Source organism: Hippoglossus hippoglossus, chromosome 24 (assembly GCF_009819705.1).
Source record: "Hippoglossus hippoglossus isolate fHipHip1 chromosome 24, fHipHip1.pri, whole genome shotgun sequence".
Taxonomy (NCBI): Eukaryota; Metazoa; Chordata; class Actinopteri; order Pleuronectiformes; family Pleuronectidae; genus Hippoglossus; species Hippoglossus hippoglossus.
In genome coordinates, this window is record NC_047174.1 from 8,027,541 (window position 1) to 8,052,108 (window position 24,568).

Genomic DNA, 24,568 nt, shown 5'->3' on the forward strand with positions numbered 1-24,568 from the left:
CTGTCCCAATGTTTCCTAACTTTCCCCAATATGTCCTCACTTTCCCCAAAGTGTCCCTTGCTCCCCAGCATGTCTACACTTCCCCCAACATGTCTTTACTTCCCCCCACATGTCTACACTTTCCCCAACATGTCCTCACTTCCCCCAAATGGTCCCCACCTTCCCAAAATGTCTGATGCATCTCTGTCCAGATGTATTTATTATAAAGAGCCCTAACATAATGGTTTCAACATGTGCATCAGTCATGCACTTTACTTCTGATGGACATGAATTGATAAATTACTCATAATGTTATCAAACTAAAGGGAGGTTGCAAATATGAGCGTGTGATGGAAATTCATCTTGAGATTTGAAATAATGAGATTCTCAGACTGGAGTTGCCTTTGAGTCTTTTTAATAGTAAGCTCTGCAGAGGTTACACAACAAGCACGGGTGCTCAAAGTGGAACTGCCCCAAAGTCCAAAAAAGCCAGTACTTATACATAGAGGAGTTTTAAAAAACACAACATGAAAAAAAGACATGAAATCATCATCTGTGTCTATCTGCTGTGTCCGTCCCCTGTAGCAGTTGGAAGAAAACATTACAGAATAAGGGCATACACACTGTTTGTCAAGGTCACAGCAGTGAGACACCGCCAAATAAGGGTTCCATCCTGTCAGGTAGACAGTATCACAGCAGTGAGACACCTGGTCAGTGGAATTTTCCATTACAAGCGACTATAAGTTTAATGGGTTCGAAGTTGAATACAGGTGACAGGAACCAATTATACACAGTACATCTTTATCTTTATTGTTAAAGCAAAGAATTCATGTATTTCCCCAAAACATAACATCAGTGTGTTTTCTTACAGCTAATTCATCTCTGCCATTGTGTCCATTACAGGAATGGAAAAAGCTAAAACTCAATGGTAGAAAAGAGTAAAAAGTAACATTATATATCGCCTTTTTGTTTAATAAGGTCAGAGTAATGTTTAAGCTATTATTTCCTACGTCCATCAATTAAGTTGTTGCTGAACAACCACACCACAGGCCCACATAACAAAAATATTTTATCAAATCATGCAACACCTACCCACAACAAAAACACCTCCCAGGATGAAATACAATCGGTTAATGATACAGAATTGATCTCTCTGACTTTCTCAAATAGACACGCTGTTCTCAATGCGAGAAGGGTGCAGATAGTCATAGGACACTTCAAGCTGCGAGTTTCTCTTTGCGATTTCTTCACCGAGTTTTGACAACTCCGTTTGAAACTTCTGAATCATCTGTGTAAGCTCAGGCTCGTCAAATCTTTTCTCAGGATATTGACCCAAAGGAATCTGCCGAAATGACAAAGTCGAGACAGAAATATTACAGCAACAGAGTTTATCATGGTGCAAAAAATGACAAATTCTTATTGAATTATGCAAGTATGAATTAACAAATGCATTAATATTTAAATAAAACTTACAACACTACTGTAGTCGCCTGAAAGTTGATTTATTAACACTGATATGGCGACAGTCTCTCCAACATTCGGGAGGGTCTCCATAATTGTCTCCATGCTTGACTGCCCCTTGGTGGTCGGAGGAGGTTTGTGCAATAGCAATGCGGCATTCAGCGTCCAGTAGTAGAAGTCAAACTAGATGATGAGAGAAGTTCCAACATGCATGTAATGTATGATTAAACATTTTTGTATTTATGTATTATTTTATTTCATGTAGTTATGTTGTGGCAAATTTGATGTCAAACTAATTGAATCGACTGAATCTCATTAAAAGTTACAAAAAAGTGATGTAAATGTAAGAAATGAAACCTGATAATTGAAGAAACTGATTACACATCTGCCACACGTCCCATATATTTGAAATGTGAAAACAAACCTCAATACATATTCCAGTGTCCTAACTTTTTCACTCTTGCCTCACCTGTCCATTATTGACTGCTGCGTGTTGAACCGACACTGTGAAGATGACCATGGTGATGAATCTTATCAATTCCTCAATGGAATGAAAGGAGGATGGGAATCCTGTCGGCAGCACCACCATCATTAGTTAATGTTTGGATGCATTCACAATTTGCATTGGACATTTTTTATAGACTATATGTTGTATACAGAACATGGGTTAAATACCTGAGTCTTTGTTGCTCAACAGGCCGTAGGTGAATATCTCACGGATCCAATCCTGCAGCTCTGTGTCTTTGCAGACGTCAGCGTCTGAGGGATAGTAGTACTCCACTGCTGCCCTCACAAAGCTGGTTAACACAAAACAATGTGATTCTGAGTAATTATGTGGAAGAATGTGGAAAAACGAAGTCCCTATCAAAACCCACAGACTGAATTTAAACATGGACATCATGACAGCTCCCCAAAAGTGAGGCCAAAGCATCTCAATCAACACCTGGAGTTTCTCCAACCAGACACCTCGTGTAAAGTATGTAAAATTTCTTCCACAGGATTCAGGCTTTGATGACATTTGTAATACAAAAATGAAAAAAACAAATCTCAGCAGAATAAATACATTAATTCCTGTCTCCTACATGCTGCACCACTTCTTTACTGAACACAAGCTGTTGATTGTAAAACAGATCAGTGAGGATATCTGCAATATTTATTACCTAAATTTGAAGTTACCTGTTGATGATGGACCACAGCTTCAATCCATCATCTCTGTAGTAGAAGTTGGGGATTGACTCCAGTCCTCGTGCAGCGATGTTCTCTGGCAGACAGACGGAGCTGTAGGTCATTTCACGGAGGGACCTTCTCATGATCTCTATCATCCCCTCAATTCCAACTGTACTCTAATAATAAATTATACAGAAATATTTACCATGAGACAAATATAACTTTGTTGTAAATCTTATAGAAATTCAGTTTTTCAACAGTTCAAGATGAATAGAATAGTCCGGCTTTGTATTATATATGTGAAAGAGCCTTACTATTTTAAAGATCCCATCAGGTCCTATTAGATCGACACGGCCTTGAACGTTTATGTCGAGAGTGGACTTGAAGTGTGGAAACAACAGCTGAAGAAAAAGAGGGAAAATGTTAAACGTCAAGTTAAGATGCTTATTTAAGCCAGAATGGCACAGAATCTACAACAAAAATGGGTTCTTCCCTGACCCATACCATATCCTTCCCACCAACTTAATCTGTGCGCTAGTTTTTGCGTGATATATTTATAACAAACAAGGAAATAAACAGCAGACAGCACATCCTGGCTGTGTTGATCAGCAAAGAGAAGACACAACCATAACAAAACAGGTTTCCCTCAACTCATGAACAAAAACATGACATACCAGTCAAACATCAGTTCAGATCCAAAAGAAAAACACACGTACGAGCAGAGTGATCTCTGCTGTGTCGTCGTACCTTGTAGAGGGGATGAATCACAGGGAAGCAGCGCAGAGTGGCGACAGTGTAGACCTCTCCCATGAAGTGAGTCTTCATGAGGTGATGGACGGATTCATGATCCAGCATATCTGTGTTTTTGATATAGATCTTGGCCAGCAGCCAGTCGGTCTCCAGGTCGCTGGGCAGAAAGATGGGATTCTTCTCTGAAGGCTGTTGATGCAGCTGGAATGTAATGAAAAGATATTGACTTTAAAATGTTTGAAGAGTGAAACAGGACTTTTGAACAAAAATTATAAAAATAATAATGTAATTTGGAAAATAAGGTGATTCAATGACTACACTGGATTTTCATATAAATATACCTGTATTGCAATTGGCATCAGTTTTTTTTCTGGGTTCAAGTAGAACAAACAGAGACCAGAAGTCACAGTCAGAGATTCTCCATTGTAGAGATAAGTGGGGATTCCATACAGCTTCTTTTGGTCATAGAGGAATATATTGCCTTTCTGTATGGGAAGGAATCAAGACGAAACACAGATTTGTAATCAATCAATGGATCAATCAACCTTAAATCATACCTTTCAAACTAAACTAATGCATTCAAAGTGCTTTACAGGTGATTGACAAAACATAAGACGGTAAAAAGGAATTGAAAATAAGTAAAAATCGAAAAGACAGCAAACAAACAAAGTTAAGAAATTAAATATATATAATTAAACCATAAATTATAAAACACTGCATTAAAGCCAAACTAAATATGAACCAATCAGAGTGGTCTTCCTCCCCAGCTTCATAAACCACATGCATTTCAGATGCTTTGTTGGTTTAGTGGATGTTTCACATATGTAGGCAACTTAATGTATGTTTTATTTTTTTATAATTTTGTTAGTATGAATTAATTAATGTTTATTGTACAGAAAAATCATCCATTCATCCATTGACCTATTGTGATCTTAGTAAATGGTTAAATGGCTCTTGGATCCCTGTGTTTGAATGTGCTCACCAGTAGGTCTGTGACCCAGTCAAATTTAAACTATCTGTACCAGTAACAGTATTACACATTAACATGTTCTATAGTCTTTTTTAAAGTCTTTTTCAATACAGGTAGCCAGTGTAAAGATTTAAAAAAGGTGTGATGTGTGCTTTCCTTTTGGGCTTTGTCAGCACTGGTGAGGCAGAGTTTTAATTTAATTGTCACAGATTAATTGTGTTCTATGTTGTTTGTTGTCTCTGCTTGTTATAAAAACATGCATTTGTCTGTCAGTGTTGCTCAAAGAGAAACGGCATCACTTTGACAATAATCTTCAAATGTTACATTGCTGTTTTCAAGCTGAATCAATGATTCAAGGATTTTTCCTCCAATGAAAAGATTATTTTATTCTCTATTCTTTCTTACCCCAATTTCACTCATCAGACTGCTGCCCTTAGCCAGGAACGGCTTCACCATCTCCTCTGTGACAGGAAAGTTTGGGGGAAGCTCTGAACAGCGCTTGATCAAAGTGGGGTTGATTCCGTTCAGAAACTGGGATCCGTAAAAGTCATCCTCCTTCCAGTGCTCTGCAACGTACTCTGAAAAAAAAGGAAACAGAGATATAAGGTTTTATCTGCTCAGGTTTGATGTACGACATGATCCTAGTCATATAAAATTCATGTTTTTTAAATTTTGAAAAAAACTAGAAGACATAAGTTTTCATTTAACAAAAAAGAAGAAAATGTATTCAACATTATCAGCTGATTTCAATAGATTTCATTGTTGAAATTTGAGATGCAACAACCATAACAAGGGATATGGAATGATGCATGTGCCTGTGGGAAAATAAACTGTAGTTAGGTGTTAACTAAACAATTTAAATTATTTAATGCTCAATAACTTTTACAATATTATATATACATATATACTATATACAATTATCTTTTTTCAGTGCATTGTAAAGTTTTCAAAAAACCTAAGAAAAACTGTTCATAGAATAAATGTTGGTCACATCGTAGGTGCATTGTTTTTCATGATATCGAGCAGTATGTTGGAAACATTTAGCCCATATATTATAACATATGAATAATTGGTTTAACTTTGGAGGTAGGCTTAGTCAATTCACGTGTGTGGTTTACAGCAATGAGTCCATATATAAGCTGTATAATAATCAGCTTTGGAGATTGAAATGATTACCAATCTGCCAAATTTCGTTAGATCAGGACAAGACATTTCTGTCGAGGAAGTCTATGATCTAATCTGCAGTACTGGAAAACATGAAATACCTGACATTGGTGTCTTTTCGAAGTTAAAGAGTCTTTTCATGTCGTCAACATTTTCCCATTTTTCGGTGGATCCGACCATTCCCTTAAATTTGAATTTCAATCCACTGAATTAAGACAAGGGAAAAGGGAAAGAGAAAAAGAGAGCGTGAGTATATTGGAACCAGTTTGTGTTGAAAATCTTTATCTACAGTCGACCCACAGTTGTTTGGTTGTGTCATGCATTTCATCCAATTTGGCCTTAGAGAAGCGGATTTCAGCTGGTAGCTCAGACTCATTTTCAAAACTGCATGTGTGGAGTAATCCTTCAGCTAGAGGCTTCCACCTGAAAAAGACAAAGGATCAAAGTTACATAAAAGTAAATTGTCTCAAAGCCGACATGCCTGGATCTGTAGGTACAGGACGTACTGTGCTGCACACTTACTGGTACAAGTTCTTTTTAAACGTCAGCTCTTTTTTCCGGTGCGCAAGCAACAGGTGATGGTCCTCATCAAAATACTTCATGGCTGAGAAGTGAAAAGAACATTACGGCAGTCAAATTTCCACTGATTTAATATCCCCCCAAAATATATAATGTTGAATAAAAAAGATCTATAAAATGAATAATAATATAATATCAGACCTCTCCCTCCTCTCAGCTCCACATACTCTCCCCTGGAGATCCATCTGTGACAGGGGAAGAGAATTGCGTCTCCCTCTGGAGTCGTCACCTCTATGGTGGAGCAGTACCACTCGTCTTCTGGGAAATAGAGAAAGGGATCCTTCTCCACCTTGACCAGCAGAAGTTTCCCCAGAGATGAACTGGTTTTCACCGTGTAGATCCCGGTCTGGAAGTAAGAGTTAATGTAAATATAAACAGTGAAGTAAGTGCGACATCGGTTGAAAAGGGTTGGGTTTGATGTTATCAGTCTCACAAAAATTTCCCAGTACACAGAGATAGACAAACATGACAGCTGGCTGGTGAAAGTGGGAGAAACACCACACCTTGAATAAACCTACGAAAACAAAACAAGTGGTTGGAATTTGCTGAAAGACTGCCCATAGATGTGATGCACAAAAATTTAATCGATTTGTTCTGGCAGAAATCTGCTCATCTTCACTGAAAAATTGGTGTTGATCAAACTTTGATTAAGTCGAAAGTATTTTAAATAAAATATAGAATGATTAAAATAGACAGAAAGATCAGAACCAGGGAGAAAGCGTACCAGTAGAAATGGGCCTTTGTGAGAGATTTAAAAGAGTATAAGGAGTTTGTTGGACTGACCCCCTCAAGGATATTGATCCAGAGAGTGGGAGCCCTGACAGGAAAGGCCTGGTCACCTTTTGGATGTACTATCCCTTTAATTTGTGAATAGATTTTAAAGTGTCGTGCAGGTGGATTTAACTTACTTTCCCGGGAGTGAAGTCTCTACCAAAGTTGTCCAGTTCAGTTTTCTCACTCTCTCCGTCACTTCCAATTAGAGTGACAGAAACGTGATCCCATGTTCCTGCACTTGGCATGTCACCTGTTGACACCTGTAGCTTGTACTCAGCCATGGTCACTCAGTGGATCCGGTCCAGATAAACTACCAAAATACCAGGTTCAGATTTTTCCTCTCCGTGCTCTGTTTTCTTGCTCTCTGCCTCTTTTCCTCACAACCCTCCACCCTATTTAAGACCTTCACAAGACCACACCTCTTTTGGTCATTATCAATAGTTCAGTCAGACAACTCATGATCGAACGTTTATTGCAACACAACAGGTTTAGTGTTTGGCATCTAGGCTCCAACTTAATCACTCCCCCATATGATTACACAGGAAGGATGGGAGTGATGAGCAAATACTTGTAACCCTGTTGGAGCCTACAGGTGGATGCTGGGGTGGTGGAGGGGCTGAAGCAACTGGTAGCAATACTGCAGCAGCAGTGCGAGCAAAGGGGATGATGGGAAATTTCTCTCTGCTTAAATAGACCACCCGATAAGGTGGGTGTGTATTATAGATGGTTGTGGAGAGTGGGGTATGTCACATGATGTATGTCACATGATTGGAGCAGCGCAGCTCGAGTTGGCAGCCTGAACTAGGTCGTAGGTGTCGCTCCATAGGTGGTGGAACATGTGCTTCTGGGGGTTTTTTCAGCTTGAAGTCCTTTACACCACGATATGACATTTATGTGCTCAGGTTTGTCCTGTTGCTTTGTCTGCACTAGTTCACATCTGTTTACATGTTTTAATTTAACTCAAAAGTACTGACTTTGTACTCAAAGACCGAACACCTCTGATAGGGTGAGATGTGACCTTTTAGCAGGGGTGTTTCCAGAAACTTTAGGGACTTTAAGAGACCTGCATGGGGACCCTACACAGCCGTCATTTCTTGTGTAATCAGCCGTTCTCGGGGTGGAATCAGGTCAGGGCCTCAGGTAATGACCTGATTTGCCTTCAGCGCTGCAACATTCCTGCCTGCTACTGATAATAACAGGTTTGGTCATGCTGGGAACCGGCCCACTAACCTCATATTACATTTCATTTAGCTGATGCTTTTGTCCAAAGCGACTTACAATAAGTGCATTCAACCATGAGGGTACAAACCCAGAACAACAAGAATCAAGAAAGTACAATTTCTTCAAGAAAGCCAAACTACAAAGTGCTATAAGTAAGTGCCATTTAAGTGCTACTAAATTTTTGGTTTAAACTTTTATTTAAGGTATAGTCAGATCAGGTCTGTTTTTAGTTTGCGGTGGAAGATGTGTAGACTTTCTGCTGTCCTGATGTCATTGGGGAGCTCCTTCCACCATTTAGGAGCCAGGACAGCAAACAGTAGTGATTTTGTTGAGTGTTTAGCTCGCAGTGAGGGAGCAACAAGCCGATTGGCAGATGCAGAGTGGAGTGAACGGGCTGGGGTGTAACGTTTGACCATGTCCTGGATGCAGACTGGATCCGATCCGTTCGCAGCACGGTACGCAAGTACTAATGTTTTGAAACGGATGCGGGCAGCCACTGGTAACCAGTGAAGGGAGCGGAGGAGGGGAGTAGTGTGAGTGAATTTAGGTTAAAGACCAGTCGAGCTGCTGCAGTCTGGATGAGCTGCAGAGGTCGGATGGCGCTAGCAGGTAGACCTGCCAGGAGGGAGTTGCAATAGTCTAGGTGTGAGATGACCAGGGCCTGGACCAGAACCTGCGCCACCTTCTGAGTTAGAAGGGGACGTATTCTCCTGATGTTGTGCAGCATCTATCTACAGGAACGTGTTGTTGCAGTAATGTTGGCAATAAGGGAGAGTTAACTGTCGAGTGTCACACCCAGGTTCCAAGCAGTCTTGGTGGGGGCTAACACGGAGTTGTCAAGGTAATAGTCAGGTCGTGGGCGGGAGAGCCTTTCCCTGGAAGGAAAAGTAGTTCAGTCTTGTCAATGTTAATTTTCAGGTGGCTAACCTGGTATTATTATCATTCACATTCTTTTCTTGCATTGAAATACACATAGCAATAAAGAATCAATGAATTCTAACTGGCCTGTGGAGAGTTAAGAGTTAATGTAAATATTTTATTTTATTGAATCAATTTCTGGTGAAAGTCTACAGTATAAAGTAATGGTATATTTATTTTTTCATTTTCTTAATGCTCACCAGCAGCGCATCCAACAACCTGTGAGTCCTCTCATTGTCTGTGTGGTGATTACTCCCACAGAAATTTCATTCATACATGTTTGGTGTCCTCTAAATATAACACACACACACAAGTTTGTAATTCTATCTTAGTGAGGACACAGATTGGCATAATGCATTTCCTAGCCCCTTATCCTAACCAAAATGTCCTCACGTTCCCAAAATGTCCTCACTTTCCCAAAATGCCCTCACTTTACCCAAAGTGTCCTCACTTAACCCAACATGTCCTCGCTTTATCCAAAATGTCCTCTTCCCAAACATGTCTTCAGTTTCCACAACATGTCTTAATTTCCCCCAATATGTCATCACTTTGCCCAAAGTGTCCCTTGCTCCCCAACATGTCTACACTTCCCCCAACATGTCTTCACTTCCCCCAACATGTCTTCACTTTCCTCAACATGTCTTCACTTCCCCCAAAATGTCCCCACTTTCACAAAGTGTCCTCACCTTCCCAAAATGTCTGATGCATCTCTGTCCAGATGTATTTATTTTAAAGAGCCCTAACATAATGGTTTCAACATGTGCATCAGTCATGCACTTTACTTCTGATGGACATGAATTGATAAATTACGCATGATGATATAAAACTAAAGGGAGGTTGCAAATATGAGCGACTATAAGTTTAATGGGTTCGAAGTTGAATACAGGTGACAGGAAGCAATTATACACAGTACATCTTTATCTTTATTGTTAAAGCAAAGAATTCATGTATTTCCCCAAAACATAACATCAGTGTGTTTTCTTACAGCTAATTCATCTCTGCCATCGTGTCCATTACAGGAATGGAAAAAGCTAAAACTCAATGGTAGAAAAGAGTAAAAAGTAACATTATATATCGCCTTTTTGTTTAATATGGTCAGAGTAATGTTTAAGCTATTATTTCCTACGTCCATCAATTAAGTTATTGCTGAACAACCACACCACAGGCCCACATATCAACTAAAATATGTAATCACATCATGCAACACCTACCCACAACAAAAACACCTCCCAGGATGAAATGCAATCAGTTAATGATACAGAATTGATCTCTCTGACTTTCTCAAATAGACACGCTGTTCTCAATGCGAGAAGGGTGCAGATAGTCATAGGGCACTTCAAGCTGCGAGTTTCTCTTTGCGATTTCTTCACCGAGGTATGACAACTCCGCTTGAAACTCCTGAATCACATGTGTAAGCTCAGGCTCGTCAAATCTTTTCTCAGGATATTGACCCAAAGGAATCTGCCGAAATGACAAAGTCGAGACAGAAATATTACAGCAACAGAGTTTATCATGGTGCATAAGACGACAAATTCTTATTGAATTATGCAAGTATGAATTAACAAATGCATTAATATTTAAATAAAACTTACAACACTACTGTAGTCGCCTGAAAGTTGATTTATTAACACTGATATGGCGACAGTCTCTCCAACATTCGGGAGGGTCTCCATAATTGTCTCCATGCTTGACTGCCCCTTGGTGGTCGGAGGAGGTTTGTGCAATAGCAATGCGGCATTCAGTGTCCAGTAGTAGAAGTCAAACTAGATGATGAGAGAAGTTTCAACATGCATGTAATGTCTGATTAAATATTTTTGTATTTATGTATTATTTTATTTCATGTAGTCAGGTTGTGGCAAATTTGATGTCAAACTAATTGAATCAACTGAATCTCATTAAAAGTTACAAAAAAGTGATGTAAATGTAGGAAATGAAACCTGATAGTTGAAGAAACAGATTACACATCTGCCACACGTCCCATATATTTGAAATGTGAAAACAAACCTCAATACATATTCCAGTGTCCTAACTTTTTCACTCTTGCCTCACCTGTCCACTATTGACTGCTGCGTGTTGAACCGACACTGTGAAGATGACCATGGTGATGAATCTTATCAATTCCTCAATGGAATGAAAGGAGGATGGGAATCCTGTCGGCAGCACCACCATCATTAGTTAATGTTCGGCATTCACAATTTGCATTGGACATTTTTTATAGACTATATGTTGTATACAGAACATGGGTTAAATACCTGAGGCTTTGTTGCTCAAGAGGCCCTGGGTAAATATCTCACGGATCCAACCCTGCAGCTCTGTGTCTTCACATACGTCAATGTCTGAGGGATAGTAGTACTCCACTGCTGCCCTCACAAAGCTGGTTAACACAAAACAATGGGATTCTGAGTAATTATGTGGAAGAATGTGGAAAAACAAAGTCCCTATCAAAACCCACAGACTGAATTTAAACATGGACATCATGACAGCTCCCCAAAAGTGAGGCCAAAGCATCTCAATCGACACCTGGTGTTTCTCCGACCAGCCACCGAGTGTAAAGTATGTAAAATGTCTTCCACAGGATTCAGGCTTTGATGACATTTCTAATACGCGACAGGCGCAAAAATTTAAAAACAAATCTCAGCAGAATAAATACATTAATTCCTGTCTCCTACATGCTGCACCACTTCTTTACTGAACACAAGCTGTTGATTGTAAAACAGATCAGTGAGGATATCTGCAATATTTATTACCTAAATTTGAAGTTACCTGTTGATGATGGACCACAGCTTCAATCCATCATCTCTGTAGTAGTAGTTGGGGATTGACTCCAGTCCTCGTGCAGCGATGTTCTCTGGCAGACAGACGGAGCTGTAGGTCATTTCACGGAGGGACCTTCTCATGATCTCTATCATCCCCTCAATTCCAACTGTACTCTAATAATAAATTATACAGAAATATTTACCATAAGACAAATATAACTTTGTTGTGAATCTTATAGAAATTCAGTTTTTCAACAGTTCAAGATGAACAGAATAGTCCGGCTTTGTATTATATATGTGAAAGAGCCTTACTATTTTAAAGATCCCATCAGGTCCTATTAGACGTGTACGGGCTCTAAGGTTTATGTCGAGAGTGGACTTGAAGTGTGGAATCAACAGCTGAAGAGAAAGAGGGAAAATGTTAAACGTCAAGTTAAGATGCTTATTTAAGCCAGAATGGCACAGAATCTACAACAAAAATGGGTTCTTCCCTGACCCATACCATATCCTTCCCACCAACTTAATCTGTTCGGTAGTTTTTGTGTGATATATTTATAACAAACAAGGAAATAAACAGCAGACAGCACATCCTGGCTGTGTTGATCAGCAAAGAGAAGACACAACCATAACAAAACAGGTTTCCCTCAACTCATGAACAAAAACATGACATACCAGTCAAACATCAGCTCAGATCCAAAAGAAAAACACACGTACGAGCAGAGTGATCTCTGCTGTGTCGTCGTACCTTGTAGAGGGGATGAATCACAGGGAAGCAGCGCAGAGTGGCGACAGTGTAGACCTCTCCCATGAAGTGAGTATTCATGAGGTGATGGACGGCTTCATGATCCAGCATATCTGTGTTTTTGATATAGATCTTGGCCAGCAGCCAGTCGGTCTCCAGGTCGCTGGGCAGAAAGATGGGATTCTTCTCTGAGGGCTGTTGATGCAGCTGGAATGTGATGAAAAAATATTGAATTTAAAATGTTTGAAAAGTGGAACAGGACTTTTGAAAAAATTTAATAAAAATAATAATGCTATGTGGAAAATAATGTGATTCAATGACCACACTGGATTTTCATATGAATATACCTGTATTGCAATTGGCATCAGTTTTTTTTCTGGATTCAAGTAGAACAAACAGAGACCAGAAGTCACAGTCAGAGATTCTCCATTGTAGAGATAAGTGGGGATTCCATCCAGCTTCTTTTGGTCATAGAGGAATATATTGCCTTTCTGTATGGGAAGGAATCAAGACGCAACACAGATTTGTAATCAATCAATGGATCAATCAACCTTAAATCATTCCTTTCAAACTAAACTAATGCATTCAAAGTGCTTTACAGGTGATTGACAAAACATAAGATGGTAAAAAGGAATTGAAAATAAGTAAAAATCGAAAAGACAGCAAACAAACAAAGTTAAGAAATTAAATGTATATAATTAAACCATAAATTATAAAACACTGCATTAAAGCCAAACTAAATATGAACCAATCAGAGGGGTCTTCCCGCCCAGCTTCATAAACCACATGCATTTCAGATGCTTTGTTGGTTTAGTGGATGTTTCACATATGTAAGCAACTTAATGTATATTTTATTTATTTTATAATTTTGTTAGTATGAATTAATTAATGTTGTTTGTCGTACAGAAAAATCATCCATTCATCCATTGACCTATTGTGATCTTAGTAAATGGTTAAATGGCTCTTGGATCCCTGTGTTTGAATGTGCTCACCAGTAGGTCTGTGACCCAGTCAACTTTAAACTATCTGTACCAGTAACAGTATTACACATTAACACGTTCTATAGTGTTTTTTACTGTCTTTTTCAATACTAACAGGTAGCCAGTGTAAAATTTTGAAAAAGGTGTGATGTGTGCTTTCCTTTTGGGCTTTGTCAGCACTGGTGAGGCAGAGTTTTAAATTAATTGTCGCAGATTAATTGTGTTCTATGTTGTTTGTTGTCTCTGCTTGTTATAAAAACATGCATTTGTCTGTCAGTGTTGCTCAAAGAGAAATGGCATCACTTTGACAATAATCTTCAAATGTTAAATTGCTGTTTTCAAGCTGAATCAATGATTCAAGGATTGAGGATGAGACAAGATTATTTTATTCTCTCTTCTTTCTTACCCCAATTTCACTCATCAGACTGCTGCCCTCAGCCAGGAACGGCTTCACCATCTCCTCTGTGACAGGAAAGTTTGGGGGAAGCTCTGAGCAGCGCTTGATCAAAGTGGGGTTGATTCCGTTCAGAAACTGGGATCCGTAAAAGTCATCCTCCTTCCAGTGCTCTGCAACGTACTCTGAAAAAAATGCCAGGGATCAGACCACCGAACTTCTGATTAGTAAGACAACCTCTACCTGCTGACCCACAGCCAGCCCTGATTTGTGAAACCTGACAGGACAAGACATTTCTGTCGAGGAAGTCTATGATCTAATCTGCAGTACTGGAAAACATGAAATACCTGACATTGTTGTCTTTTCGAAGTTAAAGAGTCTTTTCAGGTCGTCAACATTTTCCCATTTTTCGGTGGATCCGACCATTCCCTTAAATTTGAATTTCAATCCACTGAATTAAGACAAGGGAAAAGGGAAAGAGAAAAAGAGAGCGTGAGTATATTGGAACCAGTTTGTGTTGAAAAGCTTTATCTACAGTCGACCCACAGTTGTTTGTTTGTGTCATGGATTTCGTCCGTTTTGGCCTCAGAGAAGCGGATTTCAGCTGGTAGCTCAGACTCTTGTTCAAAACTGCTTGTGTGGAGTAGTCCTTCAGCTAGAGGCTTCCACCTGAAAAAAACAAAGGAACAAAGTTACATAAAAGTAAATGGTCTCAAAGCGGACATGCCTGGATCTGTAGGTACAGGACCTACTGTGCTGCACACTTACTGGTACAAGCTCTTTTTAAGTGTCAGCTCTTTTTTCCGGTGCTCAATCAACAGGTGATGGTCCTCATCCAAAAACTTCATGGCTGAGAAGTGAAAAGAACGTTAAGGCAGTCAAATTTCAACTGTCAAAAAATGTGAAGATTTGATATCCCCCCAAAATATATGTTTAATAAAAAAGATCTATAAAATGAATAATAATATAATATCAAACCTCTCCCTCCTCTCAGCTCCACATACTCTCCCCTGGAGATCCATCTGTGACAGGAGAAGAGAATTGCGTCTCCCTCTGGAGTCGTCACCTCTATGGTGGAGCAGTACCACTCGTCTTCTGGGAAAAAGAGAAAGGGATCCTTCTCCACCTTGACCAGCAGAAGTTTCCCCAGAGATGAACTGGTTTTCACCGTGTAGGTCCCGGTCTGGAAGTAAGAGTTAATGTAAATATAAACAGTGAAGTAAGTGCGACATCGGTTGAAAAGGGTTTGGTTTGATGTTATCAGTCTCACAAGCATTTCCCAGTACACAGAGATAGACAAACATGACAGCTGGCTGGTGAAAGTGGGACAAACACCACACCTTGAATAAACCTACGAAACAAAACAAGTGGTTGGAATTTGCTGAAAGACTGCCCATAGATGTGATCCACAAAAACTAAATCGATTTGTTCTGGCAGAAATCTGATCATCTTCACTGAAAAATTGGTGTTGATCAAACTTTGATTAAGTAGAAACTATATAAAATAAAATATAGAATGATTAAAATAGACAGAAAGATCAGAACCAGGGAGAAAGCGTACCAGTAGAAATGGGCCTTTGTGAGAGATTTAAAAGAGTATAAGGAGTTTGTTGGACTGACCCCCTCAAGGATATTGATCCAGAGAGTGGGAGCCCTGACAGGAAAGGCCTGGTCACCTTTTGGATGTACTATCCCTTTAATTTGTGAATAGATTTTAGAGTGTCATGCAGGTGGATTTAACTTACTTTCCCGGTGCAGAAGTCTTTGCCAAAGTTGTCCAGATCAGTTTTCTCACTCTCTCCGTCACTTCCAATTAGAGTGACAGAAACGTGATCCCATGTTCCTGCACTTGGCATGTCACCTGTTGACACCTGTAGCTTGTACTCAGCCATGGTCACTCAGTGGATCCGGTCCAGAAGATACCAGGTCCAGATTTTTCCTCTCTGTGCTCTGTTTTCTTGCTCTCTGCCTCTTTCCCTCACAACCCTCCACCCTATTTTGGACCTTTACAAGACCACACCTCGTTTGGTCATTAACAATAGTTCAGTCAGACAACTCACGATCAAACGTTTATTGCAACACAACAGGTTTAGTGTTTGGCATCTAGGCTCCAACTTAATCACACCCCCATATGATTACACAGGAAGGATGGGAGTGATGAGCAAATACTTGTAACCCTGTTGGAGCCTACAGGTGGATGCTGGGGTGGTGGAGGGGCTGAAGCAACTGGTAGCAATACTGCAGCAGCAGTGCGAGCAAAGGGGATGATGGGAAAGTTCTCTCTGCTTAAATAGACCACCTGATAAGGTGGGTGTGTATTATAGATGGTTGTGGAGAGTGGGGTATGTCACATGATGTATGTCACATGATTGGAGCAGCGCAGCTCGAGTTGGCAGCCTGAACTAGGTCGTAGGCGTCGCTCCATAGGTGGTGGAACATGTGCTTCTGGGGTTTTTTTCAGCTTGAAGTCCTTTACACCACGATATGACATTTATGTGATCAGGTTTGTCCTGTTGCTTTGTCTGCACTAGTTCACATCTGTTTACATGTTTTAAATTAACTCAAAAGTACTGACTTTGTACTCAAAGACCGAACACCTCTGATAGGGGGAGATGTGACCTTTTAACAGGGGTGTTTCCAGAAACTTTTGGGACTTTAAGAGACCTGCATGGGGACCCTACACAACCGCTATCTCTTATGTAATCAGCCATTCTCGGGGTGGAATCAGGTCAGGGCCTCAGGTAATGACCTGATTTGCCTTCAGCGCTGCAACATTTCTGCCTGGTACTGAAAACAGGTTTGGGCATGCTGGGCCACGCCCACTAACCTGACCTGGTATTGTTATCATTCACACTCTTTTCTTGCAGTGAAATACACACAGCAATAAAGAATCAATGAATTCTAACTGGCCTGTGGACAGTTAAGAGTTAATGTAAATACTTTATTTTATTGAATCAATTTCTGGGAAAGTCTACAGTATAAAGTAATGGTATATAAATGTTTTCATCTTCTTAATGCTCACCTGTAGAGGAGTCACCAGCAGCGCATCCAACAATCTGTGAATCCTCTCATTTTCTGTGTGGTGACTTTTCCCACGGTCATTATGAAACGGTGTGCGTGAGAAACTTAATCAGACAAGTCCAACTGTGGCCCAACGCAGCTGCAGGGTGTTCAAAATTGCCTCATGCCAGACCGCATGATTGTGGAATGTGATAGGAGGAGGTTTGCACAGAGGGGGGTTTCCATTGAGCAACCAGGAGTAGTTGTCAAACAAGACAATTAAAGAAGCTTCAAGATGTAACACGTTTTTATTCTTGTAATCGCAAATCATAGATCATTTGCTTCTAGTTTTCCCAACTACTGCTGCATGTTCACCTGAGATATATATATATATATATATGCTTTTTGAGTTGCATCACATTCTCACACATACACTGCTATTCTTGCAGACTTCAAAGAACAGTTCATCCATCTGCCTGGTCTTCAAATGTACATTAATGATAATGGCACTCAATCGAACGCATATCTCTCCTAGATATCAGAGGTCTAGGAATGCAAGAATCTTCCAGGAAAATCTGTGAGAACGTAGACAAAACCCTGCCTGAAAGATAACCGGAGGAAGCTTCAAAGAAAACATATAGAAGGTTGAAAAGATTTTATTGAATGGTAGCAAATCACATGCATTAATGGGGCTATCCTCATATTAATATCCATCTGTTTTGACTCTGTCCTACAGACGCAGACTTGCATTGGAGTTGACATCATAAATCGGGATCAGAAAGACGAGAAAGAGGACACACAAGCAAATCTTGTACAGTGCTGGCATAACTTTCTGTCACACAGAAATAATGCAATAACCAATAACCTGCTTTTTCCTCAAGGCTACAACTTGACGACTAGACAGTGAAAACATTCAAATCTCTTTCCACTTTCTCATTACATCAAATAGAACAATATAAATCTACTGTGCATATTTGTCTTCAAGAAAATAGACTTTATCTTACCAGGTGCATATTCAGCAAAAAACTCATGCAAAGCTACAAGGTTAATATGTATTTAACACGTTGTGACAGGTAAAGTGTTATTTCATTCATTAAGGCTTCTTCATATCTAGAGTGTAATGCAGGAAGAGTTCATTGCTTATTCAAAACTGAAAAACGTTGAAATTGCACCATCCACGTAATACTACAGTGATTCTGCGGGCGGTCAGCCCCATTTGGTCAGGTGTAAACGGGACGCAGGACACGACGCAGCGATGGTCCGTCGCGTGCAGTGCACATGGCAGGAAGGGGTATGGGCTCCGTCTTGTGCTCCACCGTGTTGTAGTGGCACTTCTTCAGGTGGTCCGACATGCTGGGGAGATCGGTGAAACCCCAGGACGACACGGGGCTGAAGGCAGTGCTGAATCTCCACACCTGAAACAGTGAATAGAAAAGGATGTTGGGGTGAAGAGGGGCACTGCGTTGATTGATTGCAGATTTATATATTCATTTTAAACAACTCGTTGGTGGTGGTATGTGGATTTTAATACCTATGGATAGAGCCCTACTTTCCTGAGTAACTAGCTGCTGGCTCATACATCAAACAGACAACAATGGAATTAATCTTCTTGGCACGAAAACAAATTATCACTTTTCCTTTATAAATTGAACTGTAAAACTATGAATTGTTATTCATTGTATGATTTAGGCTATTGGCAGCTATTTGGAATGTTTCCACTTGCAAAAGCACATCTTTGTGACGAGTTTAAGTCATTTAGAGAGAGTTCATGTTTACAGATGTAATTTTCTACTCACTCTATTTTTTATCTGCCATGACACAGTGCCATGAGCACCAGGTCCTTGTCCCCGCTCCCACTGCAGCTCCACTATACCCCTGGTCTGTAGGAGACTGGCACACACCTCCCTCATAGTCCGGGAAACCAGTGACAGCTGACACAGGCTGAAACTGTCCAGGAACCCAGCTATGTGCCACAGTATCTCATTGGGAAGCCCGCTAAATTGGTCAGACTGGGAGTCATTTGGAAGTTTGGCCCTCGGGCAAGGCTGAACCCCGAAGGACCTCAGGTGTCTGTCGTGAACCACCTTGGCCCCCTGGGTGGATGGGTAAAACCTCCGTTGGGAAAATGTGCAGCCATAATATGCTAGTGGACAGCGGTGCTCCATCCAACCATTGAGACCAGCGTGGATGTCACCGTGGACGTTGGTGAAATGGGAAGAAAACTGGTCCCGGCGGAATGACTGGCCACAGACGAAGGGGAACATGTGTTGGTAGCGGGGGTTTGAAGGGAGGTAACGGTTATGTGGGACCGCCTCCACCTCCAGAGCTTCCAGGACAAGGCCGAGGCGGAGGGTGCGGAAAGGGCTTGGGTAGGCGAGCTGGGGGGCAGCATGATCACAGGCCGATGCAGAGGCCATGTCACCCACTCTTGTGTTTGTTACCAAGATCGCTGCGGGGAAAGTGAACGTCTGTGTGCCAAAGTTGACGCAGTAGCCATCAACATAGACTGTGTCAGAGATCCTCCTACACTCCCTAGACTCTTCTAAGCAGAAGAGCAGTGCTGCTGTGATCAAATCAATCTCTCCTAGACCCATTGGGTCGTCATCCTGCTCCAGATCGGAGGTGTCCACTGCCTTGTCCTCCATTTTGGGTCGCAATCTATATGGTGACCTGTCTGGGTGGAAACCTATCCGTCCATTTGGTAACGGGTATTGGCTCTGACCTCTAAAATACTGGTAGTTGTGGAACCTCCGCTCAGACCCATGGCTTTCTAATAGGACTAGCCCCCTGTCTTCCAGGACCACGTGACCAGCCCTCTGTGCCACACCTGGGCTGACATGCTGTGGAGATGACATTTGAGGCGTCCCTGCCTCCTGAGAAACACCAGCGTTCATGTCACCTTGCACCTCAGCAGAAGAGGCTGCATCTAAACAGGCCCCTGTTGCTCCTGACTGAGGTCCCTTTGTTTTAGGAGCACCGTTTCCACTTAAACAGCTAGAACAAACACTTTTCTCCTCCATCTCACTTTTCATCACACCGTCAGCCTCTGCTTTGTCTTCCAGTCCATTCTGAAGGTCTGTGCTGCTGCTCGATCTACTCTCCTGCCCAGCAGCTCCTCTGTTTACACACACTGAGCTGCCATCAACAGAACCAGCACTGCTGACAAAGTCTAAAGCAGCAGCTAAACTTCTTGCAGTCTCAACTGTGGCCTCATACAGTTTACCGAAGTGCTCCTCGTTCAAGCCATTAATTCCACTGGCAATCTTCTCCTTTGCCGAACCTGGGGCAGGCGCTGGCGAGTTCTTTACCTTGGTCTCCTTACCAACTGGAACATGTGGCTGTCCCTCTGCAGTAGGTGCCATGGAAATCACCTTGAGGGACTCGAGGAGTGTACGCTGATCCTGAAGAGCGAGTGCCATATCCAGCTGCTCCACCTCCTCCACCCCGCGACTGAGGCTCTCATAGGAGGTATAGTCCAGGCAGCTAATGGGCCATCTGTTCCACTCCATAGTACAGCACACCACGCCGGCCGGACACACCTCGAGGTGTCCATACATTTGGTTGCGAACCAGCATGGCGGGGCAGCCATAGCCACTGTTTAGACAGGGGACCCTCAGTAGTGGGCAAAGAAGATGGTGCTCGCCAGCTTTGCAGGAGTGAAATACTGCCCCACACATTTGAGGACAGGAGATGAGATCACAAGAAATTCCTGGATCAGGTCTGACCATGCATCTCTGGTTGACACAGGAGATGCAGTGAATATGATCCTTCTCCATCTTCAGAGCTGAGGGTGTGGAGAGCTCCTGAATGGGACGGTGACAAAATCCACTGTCCTGCCAAATAAATGGAAAGGGAAAACAGTTTAAGTGTTAACCAAAGTACTGAACATGAATACTGTCAAATATTTATTTCTAAAAGTATTGTCCTTACACTTTATTGGAATTCATGAGATTAAAACCATGAAATCAGTATTGAGGTGTACCACAGCTTTGGGCCTGTCTTGTATGGCTGCTATCATTATGTTTAACCACCAGATGTCAGTGCCATCTTAATATTAACATGGCAGAACAAATCTGTTGCCATTTGCTGTAACGATGATTTAAAAAAAACATGGGTAACATGGTAACGGCACAGCCTCCTCATACAAATCATTACACAGAATAAACTACCTGAAAGTGTCTGAGGTGCTGGTGTTCTTTCTTTAGAGCCTGCTATGAAACAGCGCCCCCACTCGGTTGTGTGGGGGAAATCAACAGCAGTCACGTGATGCAGACAAAAGCTTGTCTCATCCAAAAACCTTGTTAGGAAGTTTCCCAGCTTGATATGAAGGAGGTCCCAACCTTTCACGTGGATAAAACAGATTCCTCTCTTAACGTCAACCTCAGAATGTAACGGGTATCGATTCAGTTGTGTGTTCACACTTGGAAAATACTCAAAGTGTTTCTGTGGGAAACTAAAAAACACATAATGATGATGCAACCCCCCAGAAAGACATCACAAAAACAAACTAATAATTAGCTTTCTCTTTGTGAAACTAAAGTCGGCAGATTGACTCTAAAGTTGCAGTTTAACTAAAAACCTGATGATGCGAGTACTGTTGGTCAGGGAATTCAATTCAATTATTGTCATCGCACAGTGTGCAGCTGGGTGCAATTCTGGCACAATGCACTTCAGTTCCAGTGCTTCACATGGTAACGTAACTAACAGACAGATTACAATTGAATCAATAAATATAAAAAACAGACATTAAATTGATAATCAAATATAGGGTATTGAAGCAGATGAGGAATATTGCAGTTAGGGTATTATTGCACTTGGCTAGGTTCAATAATCACACTTGGATAAAAGCTTGTAAAGAGTCTGTTAGTGTGAAATGAGAAACTTTGATTTAATTGCAATTAACTGCAGGAATCGCACAGTACAGATGATTATATCGTTGAAAGTCTGTCGTGTGGAACTTGGTCTCAGCTGCTGATATTCGATGGATGAAGTTCCTTCTCGTCCCCTTTGCTGAACAACATCTCTGCAGAGATCACGAAGAACTGGAAGAATCTCCTGCACATTTCTCGCCCGTCAATCCTCCAGGGTTGACACAGGATATGTGATGTTTGCACGCGAAGACAGGGGAACCCCCAAAAAGCCCAATGTTTTCATAATGAGATGCTAATCTGTGGTGTCACTGTAGGGCTGCATGGAAGCTAACTGAATAGTCAACTTCCATCCCAGCTGTTATTGTACTTTATGAAACGTCACCCAGCAGTTCACACTTGCTTTGCTTGATACGTGTTGACAACAGAGGCAGCAACACTAAAACAGTCGCTACTTCCTGACAGTTCGAAGTTAACTTCCATCAAACATCTGCAGCTAAACGACCCCCCCCCCCCCCGGTAACTATTGAAGCTGTCGCTAAAGTGAACACTTTGTTTGTATTCGCACGCGCACTGAACTCCAGCGTCGTGTCGAACCCTCTTTTGCTCCTTTTTAAACCAACTTGTTGTTGTAACAATGACAAGCTAGCGGCTAACGCTGGCTAACAGCGGCTAGCCAGCTCCGAAGTTGAGCCGCTTGCTCGACAAGCTAACGCGGCTCCGTGCACGTCGTGCTGGCGTCGGAGTTGTGTTCTCACCTCGTGTTGGTGTTGGCAGGAAAACTTCTGGTTGGACGTGTTTGGTTTAAAATACGTTTAAATTCAAGCAGCTGTGAACTGTAGTTTCCTCTGTGGAGCTACTGCTAATGACAGCTAGCTACATCAGTTAGCCTGCTGCTTTTTTCCCCCCTCCCCTCTGTCAAAACTTTATTGACAAAGGCATAGAACATCCATTTTACACTGAGGGAAAAAGAAAGAGTCAAACTTTAAATTCAATTAATCGTGTTGATTGATACAATATTTAAATTACAAATAGTTAAATAAAAGTAATGTTTCTAAATAAATAATTGGCCATAACAATCAAAATTACAAATAAACTCTATGCCCTTTATTTAAAAATGGAAATTGAAATTGGATTACCTTGAAGCATGATGTATTTGCATTTTGAATTGAATATTTTTATTATATCTTATCTGTTTGCTGTTATTTATGTATATATAATCAGCCATATCTATACTGCTAATAAATTAGATAAACTGAGATTATAGATTACAAATGTGCACAGTGGGAAAGTGTTCAAGCATACATCCATAACTGTTCGTATTAAATATATAGGCTTTTATTCCATCATCAACAAATACATCCAATACGGAAATAATATAGTCCAGCTACCCCACACCTATTTTGTGCTGCTGCCTTCGCTGGCCTTGTAATTCTGGTATTTCTGACATCCACCAACAAGCTATGGGACTGGTGAACCACTGAAGAACTGGATGTGTGGGGCATAAAGACTTTGAAGGTCTCAAATCAAGTGGGATAACAACACTATATTTGGATTTTTTTCCTTAAACTTGATTTATTTTGTTTTAACTGCCCATCAGCTATTTGCAAACCTTCAAATAGACAAATGGATAATGATGGGTTTCTCTTTAAATTTTAAGGTCTTGACCATGATATGTTATGATTCGGTGCTTTAAATGGAACTGAATTCCAAACCTTTTTATTTCAGTTCATTCATTTTTGGCAATGGGTTTTGTGAGGCACTTTGTAACCTTGTTTAAATAACTGCTATACAAATATTATTATTATAATATTATTACTTTAAACCTATAAGATAGAAACAAAATAAGACCACTGATGAATAAAATGACTTCTCTCATGTCTTAAAAAACACAGATCACTCACCTGAATTGTATCTTACCTATCTTCTTTTTGTTGTTGCAGGCAGTAACCACTTACAAACAGGAGAGGTCAGCAATGCACTATTTCTGCGGACCGGCCTCCTGGCTGTTGATGGTCAGACCGTGGCCTGGAGACGCCACATTCCGAGGTCGGGATCACCTACAAAACAGAAGCCCTGGAGCCAGAGGACCTGGACCATGGACACATCAGCAGGACAGTGCTTAGCCGCACACTTGTCAGGAGGTGTTGAAGCAAAGCCATGCAGTCAGTGGGGCCGTCAACGTTACCTGGTATGAAACCGAACATAAATATTCTACAAAAAGGAGTCGGAACATTTCGTACTTTTGAGAAATGAAAAAAATTACAGTTTTATTTGTATACAGGCTACAATCCAGACAACTCAACCCAGGCAACCAGAAAACCCCTGTCGCTTCAGCCCTGCTGATAAGGCAGAACTGAACATTTAGAGAATAAGAGGCAACCATAGGATGTAGCTTGACTAAACCAGACTCTCACACACACAGAGACAGTATTTGAACATCTGCATTCTGTTGACAACTACTTACCCACACAAGACATGATAAAACCGTGAAGAGAATCGGTATTGACAATGTGATGTGTGGATGATGTGAAATTGCTCAAATGCCAAATTTGCTTCTGGAGGCCAGTTGGGATTGTTGAGATAAAAATAGTTGTTAATCCAGACAGTTCAAACATTTTAAGCATTTATGGATAAATAGCACGACAACAATGATGTTTTTCATCTGTTGCTAAATGGAATTGCGGTTTCTCAGCTTTTTGTTGTAAGACTGCACTGATTTCAGGGCAGCTATTTTAATTGTATGTGGTAAAAAGATGTTTATGTTGAATAACTTATTTTTATTTAATTTTAAGCTTTGGTTTCCTCTTCCACCTGCAGTGCAGTTGTTTTGTCTCTTAGTGGCT

The 24,568-nt window shown here is 41.0% G+C and overlaps 3 protein-coding genes across 4 annotated transcripts; all 3 read right to left on the minus strand.

Moving 5' to 3' along the window:
- Positions 1-977: 977 nt before the first annotated feature.
- On the minus strand, positions 978-7,402 carry LOC117758050 (arachidonate 15-lipoxygenase B-like). Its single transcript, XM_034579371.1, has 14 exons — positions 6,979-7,402; positions 6,212-6,416; positions 6,014-6,095; positions 5,792-5,914; positions 5,593-5,696; positions 4,733-4,905; positions 3,699-3,842; positions 3,355-3,558; positions 2,922-3,008; positions 2,617-2,783; positions 2,116-2,237; positions 1,910-2,010; positions 1,453-1,623; positions 978-1,321 (listed from the first exon to the last, which is right to left on the minus strand). Exons 1-14 carry the CDS (start codon positions 7,123-7,125, stop codon positions 1,142-1,144), a joined length of 2,010 nt encoding a protein of 669 aa, XP_034435262.1. The 5' UTR covers positions 7,126-7,402; the 3' UTR covers positions 978-1,141.
- A 2,782-nt stretch (positions 7,403-10,184) lies between these two features.
- On the minus strand, positions 10,185-15,786 carry LOC117758046 (hydroperoxide isomerase ALOXE3-like). The gene is made up of 14 exons (XM_034579366.1): positions 15,600-15,786; positions 14,834-15,038; positions 14,624-14,705; positions 14,402-14,524; positions 14,203-14,306; positions 13,868-14,040; positions 12,829-12,972; positions 12,485-12,688; positions 12,052-12,138; positions 11,747-11,913; positions 11,236-11,357; positions 11,033-11,133; positions 10,576-10,746; positions 10,185-10,444 (listed from the first exon to the last, which is right to left on the minus strand). The coding sequence occupies exons 1-14, from the start codon at positions 15,744-15,746 to the stop codon at positions 10,265-10,267; spliced, it is 2,010 nt and encodes a 669-aa protein (XP_034435257.1). The 5' UTR covers positions 15,747-15,786; the 3' UTR covers positions 10,185-10,264.
- A 1,706-nt stretch (positions 15,787-17,492) lies between these two features.
- Positions 17,493-22,683, minus strand: LOC117758228 (F-box only protein 30-like). Of its 2 annotated transcripts, none has more exons than XM_034579737.1 (3): positions 22,481-22,683; positions 18,651-20,687; positions 17,493-18,269 (listed from the first exon to the last, which is right to left on the minus strand). In XM_034579737.1, the coding sequence occupies exons 2-3, from the start codon at positions 20,628-20,630 to the stop codon at positions 18,075-18,077; spliced, it is 2,175 nt and encodes a 724-aa protein (XP_034435628.1). In that variant the 5' UTR covers positions 20,631-20,687; positions 22,481-22,683; the 3' UTR covers positions 17,493-18,074. The 2 variants fall into 2 exon arrangements, with proteins under 2 accessions (XP_034435628.1, XP_034435627.1); XM_034579736.1 differs by having other exon boundaries at positions 18,651-20,691; positions 22,481-22,637.
- Between the last annotated feature and the right edge of the window lie 1,885 nt (positions 22,684-24,568).

What these genes read in the sequence shown, in the direction of transcription:
- LOC117758050 (XM_034579371.1), bottom strand. Translation starts at nt 7,125, where the DNA reads ATGGCTGAGTACAAGCTACAGGTGTCAACAGGTGACATGCCAAGTGCA. An exon ending in CTGTGGTCCATCATCAACAG is followed by an intron (nt 2,238 to 2,616) that starts GTAACTTCAAAT and finishes TGTGTTAACCAG; the next exon opens with CTTTGTGAGGGCAGCAGTGG. An exon ending in CAGCAGTCAATAATGGACAG is followed by an intron (nt 1,624 to 1,909) that starts GTGAGGCAAGAG and finishes CTCATCATCTAG; the next exon opens with TTTGACTTCTACTACTGGAC.
- LOC117758046 (XM_034579366.1), bottom strand. Translation starts at nt 15,746, where the DNA reads ATGGCTGAGTACAAGCTACAGGTGTCAACAGGTGACATGCCAAGTGCA. An exon ending in CTTGAGCAACAAAGCCTCAG is followed by an intron (nt 11,134 to 11,235) that starts GTATTTAACCCA and finishes TGCTGCCGACAG; the next exon opens with GATTCCCATCCTCCTTTCAT. An exon ending in CAGCAGTCAATAGTGGACAG is followed by an intron (nt 10,747 to 11,032) that starts GTGAGGCAAGAG and finishes CTCATCATCTAG; the next exon opens with TTTGACTTCTACTACTGGAC.
- LOC117758228 (XM_034579737.1), bottom strand. Translation starts at nt 20,630, where the DNA reads ATGGAGAAGGATCATATTCACTGCATCTCCTGTGTCAACCAGAGATGC. An exon ending in CATGGCAGATAAAAAATAGA is followed by an intron (nt 18,270 to 18,650) that starts GTGAGTAGAAAA and finishes TCACTGTTTCAG; the next exon opens with GTGTGGAGATTCAGCACTGC.